This window comes from Meriones unguiculatus, chromosome 1 (assembly GCF_030254825.1).
Source record: "Meriones unguiculatus strain TT.TT164.6M chromosome 1, Bangor_MerUng_6.1, whole genome shotgun sequence".
Lineage (NCBI taxonomy): Eukaryota > Metazoa > Chordata > Mammalia > Rodentia > Muridae > Meriones > Meriones unguiculatus.
Window position 1 is genome coordinate 143141623 of NC_083349.1, and position 14358 is coordinate 143155980.

Consider the following 14358-nt stretch of genomic DNA (forward strand, 5'->3'; position numbering starts at 1 on the left):
TTTGTAGTCTCCTGTTTTGGCCTCCTGGGTGTTAGTCAGGATTCAGACACAAGTGTCTTGGCTTCCCCAGGACCTTCAGTCTCTTGACTGCTCTGTTTTCCTTTCCTTCCATCAACTTCATCTCCTCATGGATCTTCTTGTTTAGTTTGCCTTGTGAGACACATCATTCTAATCCTGCTTACAAACCTCCTGATTCTGTCTCTGTGTTGTAGTCAGGCTGGGGCCTCCTACCCTCAAATTTCTGTCTAGATTTACCTCCTGCATCTGTTAGGTCCAGAATGGGCCTAATTTCCAGAAGTGGTGAATAAATTCAGGAGACAGATCTCATTGATGCAAAATAGCAAGAGGTTTATTTTAACCATTGCACAATGGGGTCACCCCTGCTGGTCAGCAAGGAGTAGCACTGGGAGACAAAGGCTTTGGGTTTTTAAAGGACAAGGTGCAGGAATTTTCATTGGTTGCAGTCTTGGCAATTCAGGATTGGATGAGGTATTTAACTTTTAAAATAATTGGTTGGTTCTGGGCACCCTTAGGTCCAGTCAGCCCTGTCTTAAATATCTGGGGAATATCTGATCTTCAAGTCAGTTTGGAATTTCCTGCCATATGAGATATAGGTGCGCTTAAATGTGGGAGAGTGATTAACTCCTCCCGGGTCTGTTCTGAGGAGTGGGGGCTACAGGCTTTGGATCAAAGGTCAGGAGCTATTCAGGAGAAGAATTGGGGCCATTTGGCCCAGTTTCCCAAAAAAGGTTTTCTCACAGGTGCTGGCCGGTGATTTTCTCTCTACCTAGTAGAGATTTCTGCTTGTTCTCTTCCTCATCTCTGCCCTCACAGATGGCCAGTGTCAGGAACTTTGACATTCCTCTGTTCTCTGTGGAAGCACTAGAGGCTTTAATTAACATGGGCCTAACACTTGAACATGTAAGTTATAAGGCAATTAAAGAAACATAGGTTACATGGTTAGTCCGATTGTTTCGCATGTGCACCCCTAGAGCTGAGTCTATGTAGAGGGACATACACAGGCTGGTTTTCTTGTTTCACTCCAAATCTATAACCGCAAACTCCAAGAAACCCTTGGCAATGTTATGGAGTTGTGTATTTCCCTGTGAAATAGGTCACCATTTTTCCTTCCTCAGATGCCTCTTTACACATCATTTTCCCAGTCACTGAGAAATTGACTCACTGAGGAAAGAAGCCATCAAGAAGGTTATATGTGTGTCCCTAATCCCCAAATCATCTACCTACCGTGTCAGCATCTACTGTGTCTTCCTTTCTGTCCTCACAGATGATGTCATGCTTCTAAGACCAGCATCCCACCCCTCTCACCTCCTCAGAATACCTTTTCCTGCAGTGATTTCTTTTTTCCTCTACACTGTCAGGTTTTCCTTCTTCTGGATCATCTGTATTAGCTTACCCTGTGCTGGAACTCATAACAAAATCAACTTAGGGATCCATTCCTTGGCCCTTTCTCTTTTCTACCCCCAGTTCAAAATGCTTGCATGACTTAAGAGCAGGCATCCTGCAATAGGCTCACACACTCAAACTTAGAGTAATCTTCATGGCAGTGTTATTCTTTTTGAGGAAAAAAGACTTAGTCTGCCCATTTTATCCTCTCATGGTGTCACTTTTTCTGGGCTCACAGAATCCTTGCTCTTCTTGTACTGTGTCCCTTTGAGTATCTCACCCTTGCCACAGCTTGTTTCAGGGTGTCAGTCAGGTCTGAGAAAGTTCAAAATGTCCTTAGAAATGCCACCAGCACAGAAAGCTTTTGCTTATTTATTTTTAATATTTATTGTTTTGTTTGATATGTACATGTGTTTTGCCTGCATGCATGTCTGTGCCATGCTGGTGGGGGACAGAAGAAATAGACATCAGATCCCTGGAACAAGAGTTACAGACAGTTGTGACCTGCCATGTGGGTGCTGGGGACTGAATCTGGGTCCTCTGGAAGAGCAGCCAGTGCTCTTAAACTGCTAAGTCATCCCTCCAGCTCCTGTTTTATTTTTGTTTGTTTGTTTAATTTTCGAGACAGCGCTTCTCTGTTTGTCCCTGGCTGGCCTTGAACTTGAGATCTTCCTGCCCTTTCCTCCCGAGTGTTGGGAGCACAGGGAGTCACGGTGCACCACACTTACATCGTTTTCTTTTTCTTTTTTTTTTCTCTCTGTCTCTGTCTTTTAAAACAGGATCTCTCTATGCAGCCCTCATCGGCCTGGACTCATGAACCATCTATTTCCCATCCCATCAGCCCTTAAAATATTTTTTTTTTTACACACTTCCCTGCTGTCCATTACTGTGCGTTTTCACAGTGAAAATCAGGCTGACCTCCAACTCACAGCTATCTTCCTGCTTCACCCTCCTAAGTGCTGCGAGTATAAGAGCATCACAACCCATTTGGATTTACTTAAATTCTTATTTTTCAGAATTTTACTGGCCAGTTTCACACATTTACTTTCTCAAGAAAAACTTGCATTTTAAAAAATCAATTATTCAAAAATGTTTTAAATTTCAGTTTATTTACTTTATATCCCAAGGGTGCCCCCTCCCTTCTCTTCTTCTGGTCTCTCCCGTCCCTTCTGCCCTTTCACACAGAAAAGGGGAGCCCACACTATACCAAGTTCACTTATTAATTATACTTTCGTGTGTATGATATTTTAGAGATTGAAGCCAGTGCCTCATTTGTGTTAGGCTGTTCAGGGCTGAGTCATAGTCTTACCTTTTTATAAAGTTTGAAACAGACTTTCATTAAATATCCTTGTAGGCCTTGAGGTGGATCCTCCAGCCTCAGTCTCTTAGGTAGTTAAGATTTCTGTTCTGCACTACCAGGCCAAGCTCAGTTCTAATAGTATTGTTTGTTTGTTTGTTTGTTTGTTTGTGGAGGATGCAGGGTGCAGGCAGAGGAGAAAAATACAGAGCAGTAGCTATGAATGGAAGCCCTGGTTTAGAGAACCTTGTCTGAATGGTTAAGAGCACCAGCTGCCCTTCCAGAAGACCAGGATTTAGTTCTGTTGCTCCATGATGGCTCATCACTGTCTATATGCCAGGTTGAGGGAATCTGCACCCTCTTTTGGCCTCCACAGGCACCAGGCCCATACATGGTGCAAAATAGCCATACACATAGGGTTAAATAAAATAATCAAAAGAGAAAAAGAAGCCTAGACTCCAGTACAGGTTCTATCTGTTCTGGTCGTCTGTGCTTAGCACCAGTCCCTGGTCTCCCGAGGTTTAAGCTTCTCCACTGTGAGGCAGAGTTGTTATGCCTTTCCTGTTGGATTGTTGGTCTATTATTCAGCCTCTATTTACTGAAGACCTACTCTGTCTATTCGTGTCTTGGTGAACAACCTTCAGCTGCATACTTGACACTGAAAGTATATTGTTGGACAAGGTCCTTGAGCCACTCTCATCTAGTGGATCTTGAGGATCAAATGATATAAACCATAATGTAAAATCACAATGCTTGGAATGAAGGAACTCAGAGTGGTTGGTTTCCCTGCCACTCTTCCCTTCTGCTGGTTGAGGAAATTATGTCCGATGACTGAGCTTATGACTCTGCTAAAAAAAACCCTTCTAAGAATTTGCTTCATGTCACCCAGAGATCTGTTTGGCAGGATTTGCCTTTGTCCAAATGTTGAGTCAAATGGGGGCTGGATAGATGGCTTAGTGATTATGTACAGTGCTCTTGCAAAGGATCCAGGTTCAGTTACTAGCACCTATATGGGAGCTCACAACAACCTCCAAGTCCTGTCCAGATACCATCCTCTCTGATCTCTGGGCACCAGGCATGTATGTGATGCATGTACATACCTCATGTTGGCAATATGCTCATACATATGAAATAAAATGAGCACATCTAAGAAACAAAACAGCCTCCCCACAGATCCCCCAGTGTTGAGATCAGGTGCCTGTGAGGTATCCTTCCATCTGACACCCACCAACTGTTCAGCAACGATGTTTATGTTGTGATTGTTTATCTGGCAACAAATCCTGTCATCATGGAGGCAGGCCTCCAGAATCCATTGGGTTCATAACCATGAGACACTCTGTCAAGAGCGCCCTAGAAAACCAGATAACCTGGTACTTTTGCTGTTCTCCTGACCTGCCGGCTGGTGACTAAATTGAGAAGAGGTTAGGATGCTGCAGCTGAGCAGCAGGGACCGTAGTGCCTTGTGAAGGAGGACGGTAGTTCACCCTCAGCCACAGTGTATGCTGCTGTCCCTTGGATATGGGACTTCCAGGCAGTGGGACCATAGCCTCATCCTTCAGACCAGGGGCGGGTGTCCGTGCTTCTGAGGGAATGTCCCTGACAGTTCTTTTCTCTCTACCTGCCTCAAGAGCCCTAGTTCTAATCCTTCCCTTTTAACCTCTTAGGATATGGGCTCTCTAGATGAGAAGATGAAGAGCTTGGATGTGAACCAGGACTCAGAGCTGAAATTCAACGAGTACTGGAGACTGATCGGGGAATTGGCAAAGGCAATCTGGGAGGAGAAGGTCCTGGTGGTCCTGAAGGAGTAAAGCCTTCTTGTTGGGATGGGGGTCAGCAGGGTCTGCTGGACTGGGCCAGGCAAAGCTTCCCTCCGTCCAAATAAAGCTTTGTCCTTGAAACACAGATGCTTAATTTTCATACACTACCCTGATTTCTTTTCTTGAGATCCAGGGATGAGAAAGCTCTGCCTTTACCTGAGGTGAAAACATCAACATTATGGACATTTTGAAGACAAGGAATGTGGTTCATCTTCAGATATCTGTAGCATTCTAGCACAATGGCTTTTTTTTTTTTTTTTTTTTGTCCTTCTGGTGTTGAGGACAGAACATGTCCTTGAGAATGTGTGTCACAGCAATAGATCTTTCACTAAGCAGGTGCTCAATAAATACACAGTTGATGCGTGAACCATACAGAGCTTGGAGGTAAGAGAGGCTTCTGGGGCTCAGCTCCTTGTCTCCAGTTCCCAGTTTCCTCCTATAACTCCTGGAATGTGTCCTTTGGCTGGTAATGATAACAAATGTGCTAAATATCTCACCTGTATTACCCTAGCTAAGTGTCACAGCTGTTAAGGGTTATCAATCAAATTAATTTTTACAGTGTTGAGGATTAACCTATGATCTTGTAAAAGTGAGGCAATTGGGAGGAGCCAGAAATCAAGCCCTATATTCTTTCTTTCTTTCCTTCTTTCTTTCTTTCTTTCTTTCTTTCTTTCTTTCTTTCTTTCTTTCTTTCTTTCTTTGAGACAGATTCTCACTATATACACCAGGCTGGCTTCAAAATTCTCCAAATGATTGGCTCTGCCTCCCAAGTGCTGGGATTAAAGGCATGCATCAACAGGCTGGGTCTTATTTAAAAAAAAATGTTGTTTGAAACAAGGTCTCACATAGTCCAGGCTGGCTCTGAATTCCTGCTCCTCCTGTCTTTTTCCTTCTGTAATGCTATGATACTGCTATATGCTGCTGTGCTCTTCCTGACCTCATTTTATGCTGTGGATAGTTTCACTGATGAATCTGCAGTTTGGTATTAACAAGTGGTCGGTACCGTAGGGCATTTTGCTTTTCCAGGGAGGAGTTAGAGGAGCCTGGACAACCTAGTTGAGAGTGGAAGAGGAGGATGGGCTGAGCTGAGGGCTGAGGCAGGGACCTGGCAGGGGTGCCCACCCCCTTCCTTCACCCTCTACCTCAACACTCTGCTTACATCTAGGAAGCTGGAGAATTCAGTTTGTAGCAGGTCTTTCAACTCCTTCTTGCTCAGTTTATATTTGTCCCCTTCCTTGCCCGAATGGGCATGGAAGACGTTGATGAGGGTCTCCATGGCAGTCTCCAGCTCAGAGCCCATTTCAGCACACACCTACCCACCCCCACCTAAGGGAAGTGAAGTGTCAATCAGGTTCAGGAGCTCTGGGGTCCTCAGAGAAGGGAATCCTCAGGCCTGGCCCTGGTTTCCCATCTCAGACAGCTACAAGATGGGACCCTACTCGATGTTATCTTTCATTGAGAGTTTGTGTTGTGGGAGAAAACCTCTCACACCTCAATCCAGTCCAGCATTCTGGATCCCTCCATCACTTCCCAGCCAGAGGGAGTCAGGAATGGTCATGAGACGAAGCAACAGGAACTGGACTGTCTTCAGAAGTCTTCAAAAGACACATGCAGTGACTGGCTCCTGGCTGCCTGGGCAGAGACTTAGGGTTGGGGGTGGGCTATGCGTGGACACAGGACCAGGCAGGCTTCTAGCTCTATATTTACCTTCTGCAACTGTCACAGTCAAGCTTTGCTGTGGGTAGTAAGTCTCTGATGCCCACCCCAGGGAGAAGTCTGGTACCTTTGGTGAGCTGATGGAGGAGTGGCAGTGATGGGAGGGGGTGGGGTGGTAAGAGTTGGTGTGGAGGGGAGCCAAACTGCTAAGTGACCCTTGCCCTTTAGTCACAAAGTATTAAGTCCAGGTCCTTAATCTGGATCTCCATCTTTCTGGGCCTGGGATTTACTTATGTATAACATCCTCACATTCTACAGCCATAGCTGTGCTGGAAGTTACTCAGATAGGCCTTCATCTTTTTTTTTTTTAAGTTTTTATTTTTTTCAATGCTCTATGTGCATGTCTATCTGTAGGCCAGAAGAGGAGAGTAGAGGGTATAGATGGTAATGAGCCACCCTGTGGTTGCTGGGAATTGAACTCAGGACTTCTGGAAGAGCAGACAGAGCTCTTAACCACTGAGCCATCTCTCCAGCCCAGGCCCTCAAATTTTAGCAGTTCTGTTTCCATGTCCAAGCCACCCTGCCTGGCTCCCCTCCTCAGCATTTCATTTTGGCTTCTCTGGAGGTATGTGTTGGGAAGTAGCCCTGGGACCCTTCCTAAGGGCCTGGTCTGCCAGATAAGCACCGGACACCAGCAGGCCATAGTTTCTTATGACCCATTGTTCCTGAAACTGTTTGCTTTGGGACACATCCGTGACCACAGATATTATCTTTGGGCCTTGTAACTCTTTAACCCACCTTCTTAGCTTTGGGAACTTCCTACCTCCTCACCAAGGGCCTTGGTATTTTTCCACTACTACTACCCTTTTCTAGCCCCTCTCCCCCGCCCTGCCAGAACCGTGCTTTAAAAGAAACACTGAAGCTCAATAAAGCTGACACTTGACCGGCAACCGTCTGCTTGTGTCCTTTCTCTCTCTCACCCATCTTTTTCAGGATTGACCCCCTTCGCCCCCATGAATAACTAGGTCCCGCGGGTCGGGGCAGAGTGGCGCCCAACGTGGGGCTCGAAGTACGGGTCTCTCCGGACGGACCCTGAAGCGAGGTCGAATGCCTTCGAAACCACATAAGCGTGATCAGCTCCCTCTGACCTGGAGAGACTACACGACCTGGTAAGCTTTACCTTTCCGTCCTATCGAGATGGGCCATTCTTTGTCTAAGGAGGCGTCATTCGTTAAGGAATTAAAGGCCTCCCTCAGAGAGAGAGGAATTCGGGTTAAAAGAAAAAGGGTTTAATTAAGTTCTTTGTTTTTGTGTCGGACATTTGTCCATGGTTTGCTATTGATGGGCCAGAGATAGGCCGAAAAGTGGGATCAGGTTGGATCCTGCCCTCTCGAGGACCTTAGAGAAAGAGGTCGAGATAAAGATAATAATTATCCCCCTGTCATTACTGTTAATTCCCTAGCTTTCCCCGTTTTTCCCAAAGAAGGCCCTGACCAATTAGACCCCTCAGAGGAGAGTGATTTGAAAGAAGAGGTTTCCAGGTACCATAACCCTGATTGGCCGCCTACACTTGCCAGTGTAAGCAAATGTTAAGAGATAGTACATAAAAAAGAGCTGGTACCAAAAAGCCTCCTAAAGAAGAGATAGACCTCATCTCATTACAAAGTGAGGATGAAACAGGGGAAGAAACTGCTAAGTCTCATAGCCTACTTTCTTTGCACTGCTTCCCTTCCGCCCAAAGCAAAAAAGGCCCCTAGGTGGGCGGGGGCAAAGGGCATGGATCGGAGCCAGAGCCATAGCACGGTGAACAGGAGGAACGGGACTCTACTTGTCTCCTTCCCACTCCCCTACCGAGGGCCAGGCTTGGGGAGAACTGGGTGGATGAGAACGCCCAAACCCTCAGAGGCCTAAGATCTGCCTCTGCCAGCTGCAGAGCTTAGCAGGACTGCAATTTACCCTGTCCCCTCCCACCGGCTTCAGCCAGTGTCAGCTTCAGCCAGCTCTCGAACAGAAACCAGAAAGATGGAGCCACTTCTAGTTTTAAAGATTAAATTGTGTTCACTGATAAATTCTGAATTTTTCTAGTTCAGAGTGAAAATCATGGTTATGCTCTCTCTATATATTTAAATGTTTAAAAAGCAGGTACCGCGGTTGTTTTTTGTCTTTGTCTCTGTGTTTAGTTTGTGTGTGCCGGCCGTAAGTGTCTAAATGTTTCTGTGCAATGTTTGTGTGTGTAGTATTTTCTGTTCTCTGTTCTTAAAATTCCTGAGCTCGAGGTGTCTGTATCTGGGCAGCAAGACATGATCAAGGTGGTCATAGCTGCCAAAGTTCAGGGGGACGCCCCTAACTTCATCAGCATTTTCAGTAAATTTGGCCAGCTGGTTAACGTTTTTCTTATCTGAATGTCTCTGTGCAGTATTTTTTCGTCTCTACCTTCTGTTTTCTGTTCTGAAAGGCCTCATGAAGTATGTGCCTATGTGCTTGTGGGGTCTATGAATGCATATGTGTGGGTTGCCATGTGGTGTATGAGGTGCCTCAGTGCCTTGCTGCCATCTTGACTTTACCATATGGTTTATAATGTAACCGCCATCTTGGTATGAAAAAAAAGGAAACCTTAGTCAGATAATTTTAATTTCCTTCTAGGTTAAAAGGATGAATTATTTTAAATTGGTATTGGTTTTAAAAAATTAAATTGTTTATACTGGTAAATTCTGGTTTTAAAATCTGGTTTTGACTTTTAAAATTATGGTTATGCCTTGTAACTTCTCTCCTACAAAAGGGATACTTTGTTTTGATATTGCAAAAAAGGGTTTTTTAAAAAATTGTTTAAATATTTAAGGCTATAATAAAATGTTTAAAGTTTATCAGGCATTTGGGTATGACAATGATTTTGGGTATTTATTTTTTCAATTTTACTAAATGAAACCCTGCCGTATTGTTTGTGCTAACTGAGAAAACTGCAGTTTTTAGAATGTATCTTATGGAGAGCTGTTTGTTAAGATGCTCTATGTAAAAACATTTCCATCCTTTTCTTTACCTTGAGACAAAGAAAAGAGGAAGTTTCACCAAGTTCCTTAAAATTTGTTCTAAGTTCCCTAAAGTTTATGTGACCTTGGACCATCTTGTCTGCTACAGGGAAGTTATTTTAAAAAAGAATTTGGCAGTCTCAGAACTCCTCTTTGTATTAATGTAATTTGTTTTTGCTTTGCCTATAAAAGCAAACTGCGGACGCTGGGCTCCAGCAGGATCATGTTAGGATGGAAAGGAATTTGATGAGAGTTTTTATGTTGTCTAAAAAAGCAAGAGAGAGCAAAAAAGCAAGCATGTCTGGTTAAGCCAGAAAAAGAAAGCTAGGAACCTGAAGGTATATAGAACGTTGCAAAAGGTAAATAAATGTATGTAACCAGAGGACAAAAACTGTATTGTTATAATTCATTTAAAAGGCTGGTGATTCCTCATTGCAAAATGTTTTCTTATGCTCTTTTAAGGGGAAAAAATTCTGGCTAATAGGTTTGGTATGGCTAAAATAATTTATACAGTTTAAGATTGTTCTGTACTGTTCTAAAACTTATTTGAGCTCCATATATAGCCAAAGATGACCCTGAACTTTTGGTTGTGGGGGATTGTACACGTGGCTAGCCGCCATGATCGTTCAGGGATAGAGAGTGTGTGGAGCTGTAGTTCTGCCGCCATATTTGTTCGGGGCTTACAGCTGAGTTCAGTTACACGTGGCCAGCCGCCATGCTGGTCCGGAGATAAAGAGGGTAAAGCCATGAATTTACGATCATTTTTTTTTAGGTCTGAGGTATGTTCAGTCATCTGATTAGTGCTAAATGCCAACTTTTACTGTTCAATTTCAATACAAGTGGTAGGAGCAGCAAGATTTACTAGCCTCTCTATAAACTGTATCTGATTAAAAGGTTTGCTTTAATTTTAGTTCAGAAAGAGCAGATTTAAAGTTATGCTAACAACTACAGTTGGTTAAGATGTTGAGCTATACCTAGTGTCTTTGTCTAGTTTTTTTAAGGTTAAGCCTAGGATAGGTAACTAAAGTTGCCTTTATAAATCTACTTAAAATATAGTTCTAGATAGCATTCTCTTTTATAGGACATAGTTTAGAACAGATGATAAAAACAGTAACTCAGATACGCTGGCCCTCAAGCTTGTCAGAGATCTAAATATGGCATTTTAACATATGTAAGCTTATTATGACAAAGTCCAACCTGTTGATGCATCTTTTCAAGTGTCTAGCATATCTTTGCAAATAACAGAGTTACCTGCAGTATTGGCTGTGTTTTAAAGTTTTAATAAACAGTCTTTAAACATTTTTACAGATAGTGCCTATGTAGCTTAGTCTTTGCCTAGGTTAGAGACTGCAAATTAAATTTAGACATCTTCTCCTGCTAAAATTATTTTTACAAATTCAAAATTTGATACAAAAAAAACCTTTCCCTTTTACATTGGACATTTACAAGCTCATTCTAACCTTTCAGGACCTTTAACTAAGGTAATTGTAAAGCTGACTTGTTTAAACAATGTCCTTCTTGTTTTGTCCTTTTGCCTACGTCCCATCTTGGGGTCAATCCCTGTGGCCTTGTACCTAATGTTATTTGGCAAGTGGATGTTACACATATTCCTAAATTTGGTAATTTAAAACATGTTCATGTTTTTGTTGACACTTATAGTGGGTTTATATTTTCCACACTCCAAACTGGTAAAGCTTGAAAAAATGTTATTGCTCGTACGTTGTCAGCAATTGCTATATTAAAACTTCCAACACAACTTAAAACAGATAATAGCCCTGGCTATGTTGGAAATATGTTTTCAAAATTTTAAGAGCGGGCCCCCCAGAGACATAAGCCTCAGGTTGTTAGGGGATGAGGCACAGGGAAGTTCAGGGGTTGCCGTCCTGGTTACTCATAATTGGATGAGGGATTAGGTAGCTGACTTTCAGGTCTGGTCAGTCCTGGCCAGACACTTGAGGAATATCTGATCTTTAGTTCATGTTCAGAATCTCCTGCTAGTGGGGATGTGGCTACAGCCAAAGATGGAAGAGCAATTAGCTTCAACCTGTGTCTTCTCTGAGGAGCGAGCCTGAGAGAAGGTCAGGGGCTTTTCAGGAGAAGAATTGAGTCCATCTGGGTTGATTGCTAGGTGATGTTATCTCTCAAGCATAGATCTGGTCATTCTTCTTTGCAGAGTGGAGGTCTTTGCTTGCTCACTTCCTTATCTCTGCCCGAGCAGAGGACCAGGGTCTGGGGCGGTTACATTCTTCTGTACTCTGGAAAAGTACTGTGAGGCTTTAATTAACACTTTAATTAACAAGGGCTTGAAACTCGAAAATATGGACATTCAGCTGTGGAATGTTTCTGGCATATGGATACAGAAAGACAGTTTGCTACTGTCCTATGAAAAGATCCTTTTGACAACAAATGGCATGGTCCAGGTCCTGTCCTGATACGGGGCAGAGAAGCAGTTTGCATCAATTCTAAAGAGATAGATGCAGCCAGATGGTTGCCAGAACGATTAGTAAAGCATATAGATAATAATAATAACATTCATCAGTCCAGGGTAAAAAGATTACCCTGAGAACATATTCCTTTTATATCTCTTTACAGAAATGATGGAAGAAAAACAACTGTTTCCATGGACTGTGATCCTTTGCCTCCAGCTGATATATGTTCATGGTGGACTTAAGCAGCATAGGAATGGGCTCCTTCCCTATCTCCTTCCTTTCCTTGGTCCCCTGCTTATCTTATTAATAATTCTTTCAATAGGACCAGTTCTCTTCAACAAAATTATGGCTTTTATTAAACAGCAGATTGAAGCCCTAAAGGTACACCCCATCCAGGTGCACTATCAAAGGCTAGAGATGGTCAGCCAAGACTATGAATAGGCCTAATGCTAATCATCCCAGTGAGCTGAACTGGTTAGCCAGTGACGGGTAAGAGAATCCACAGTGGTCTTCTGTTCCCCCCTTTTTTTTGCCACCTACGACAGGAGCTCAGGCAATCGCTGCTGATGTATCCAATGACGAGCTTAGCAAGGGTTGAAGACCCCAGATTCCCACCTAAGACAGGCACGGTTCCCTTGGGATTATGGCCTTGTAAAAGTAAAATAAAGGGGGACCTTCTGGCACCTTGCTGCCCCCTAAATTTTGGCATCTTGCTTGACCGGACTACTGCCCGGATACAATAGTGCATTCCTGGCCGACCTGGAGCTTTAGATAAGATCATCTTCCTGAAATACCTTAAATCCTAATCTCCCTCAGGGCTTCCTAAGTGACTCTTCTGAGGAACTTTCCAAATTACCATTATTAACACATCTTGGTGGGCCATCCTATGATTTCTAGTCACTTAGTAACCCTGCCAAAGGCAATTACATTCCTTCTGCTTCTGCCCGTCAACAAAGAGGCCATACATCAAATCAACACCACTGATTTTCAGGAATGCTGTTTTTATTCTGATAAGACTGGATTGGTACAAAACAGCTTAGATAAGGTCAAAAAGAGCCTAGAAGAACACAAACAGGCTCGAGAACAACAAGAATCCTGGTATCAAAATTGGTTCGCCACCTCTCCGTGGCTTTGCACCCTCCTTCCCAGTCTCTTGGGCCCCCTCATGGGCCTATTCTTGCTCCTCTCTTTTGGCCCTTGGGCCTTCAATCGTCTCACAAACTTTGTTAAGAACCAGGTAAGCTCCGCAATCAAGCCCGTTGGAGTCCACTACCATCGCCTGGCTGGGGAAGAAGAATCTGCCGTAGAGCTTCCACCTGATGCCCCAGCTTCCTGCCCCCTCGATTTCTCCACCCTAATATCCGCTGGCCCAAGATGGAAGTTCTGGGGCCGCTCTCCCAACTAGATCTGGACCCTTTACGATTCTCACAATTGGCTGACCAATTTCGTTAAAATTAATTCAAACATATTTAACAAATGTCTTGTAGCTCTTAACTCAGGGTTGGCCCTCATTCTTTCTGAGGAGAGTTAATGCGTTACAGTTTCACAAACTGCGCGGTCTGGTAAGTCAGTGACGGTTGTGTGCAAGTCAGTCTTTGCCCACCTAAGACAGGACAGCCTCGCAAGACGAGGAGGTTGTTCCAATGACGGGTAACGGCCAAGCATTGCCTTCCACCAGGCTCAGACCCCGTTTGTGCCCCTAATCATAATGAGGACTTATGCCCGCCATACTTGTTGATTGATATGCACTGTCTATGGCCCTAGCGCTCTGAGGGTTTTGTCCCATTGCACCAGAAGTGGCATAGACTGTCGACAATGGTGGTGACGTCCTGCTTTGGGGAATGCGGCCTCCAAAACTTGCTTGTGTGGATAACCCTGAGTAGGCTATACAAATTGGCTCTTCCAAAATGCCTTTTTTATGCTCATTGAGAATCCTAAAGGGCCCCCTCATTTTAAAGAGATAAAAAGGGAGGAGATGTTGGGAACTAGCCCTGGGACCCTTCCTAAGGGCCTGGCCTGCCAGATAAGCACCGGATGCCAGCAGGCCATAGTTTCTTATGACCCATTGTTCCTGAAACTGTTTGCTTTGGGACACATCCGTGACCACAGATATTATCTGCGGGCCTTGTAACTCTTTAACCCACCTTCTCAGCCTTGGGAACTTCCTACCTCCCCACCAAGGGCTTTGGTATTTTTCCACTACTACTCCCCTTTTCTTGCCCCTCTCCCCCACCCTGCCAGAACCGTGCTTTAAAAGAAACACTGAAACTCAATAAAGCTGACACTTGACCAGGAACCATCTGCTTGTGTCCTTTCTCTCTCTCGCCCATCTTTTTCAGGATTGACGCCCTTTGCCCCTCGAATAACTAGGTCCCGCGGGTCGGGGTAGGTATGCTTCCCATGACTGCTACACTAACTCCAGAACCATCTGTATAGCATAAAAATGTTTTATGCAAACATAAAATTATGCAAACAGACTAGAAGACAGGTTTCCTACGAGAATCAGCTTCCTGGAAGTCTCTAGGAAGAACCCTAACATGGCCATCTAAGCCAAAAGACGTATTTTAAGTCCCATGCTTACTTGGTCGCAGGATTAATTTGATGAGCTTTTTTTGCTGTTTCGTTATGATTCTTCAAACAGTACATCTCCATGAGGGCTTCTGTCTTGGAACTCAGCTAGGGACTTCAATCAGGGTTCCACTATGGGGACCTCATCCTGGGCATTCTGA

At 44.0% G+C, this 14358-nt stretch overlaps 1 protein-coding gene across 2 annotated transcripts in view; it reads left to right on the forward strand.

Annotated features, from left to right (window-relative positions):
* Positions 1–4584, forward strand: part of LOC110543371 (protein S100-A13-like) — a 25208-nt gene extending 20624 nt beyond the window's left edge. For both annotated transcript variants that reach the window (XM_060367912.1, XM_060367920.1), the window contains exon 3: positions 4366–4584. In XM_060367912.1, the coding sequence (XP_060223895.1) occupies positions 4366–4509 (144 nt within the window). In that variant the 3' untranslated portion in view covers positions 4510–4584. The remainder of the gene's footprint in view (positions 1–4365) is intronic.
* Positions 4585–14358: the final 9774 nt, after the last annotated feature.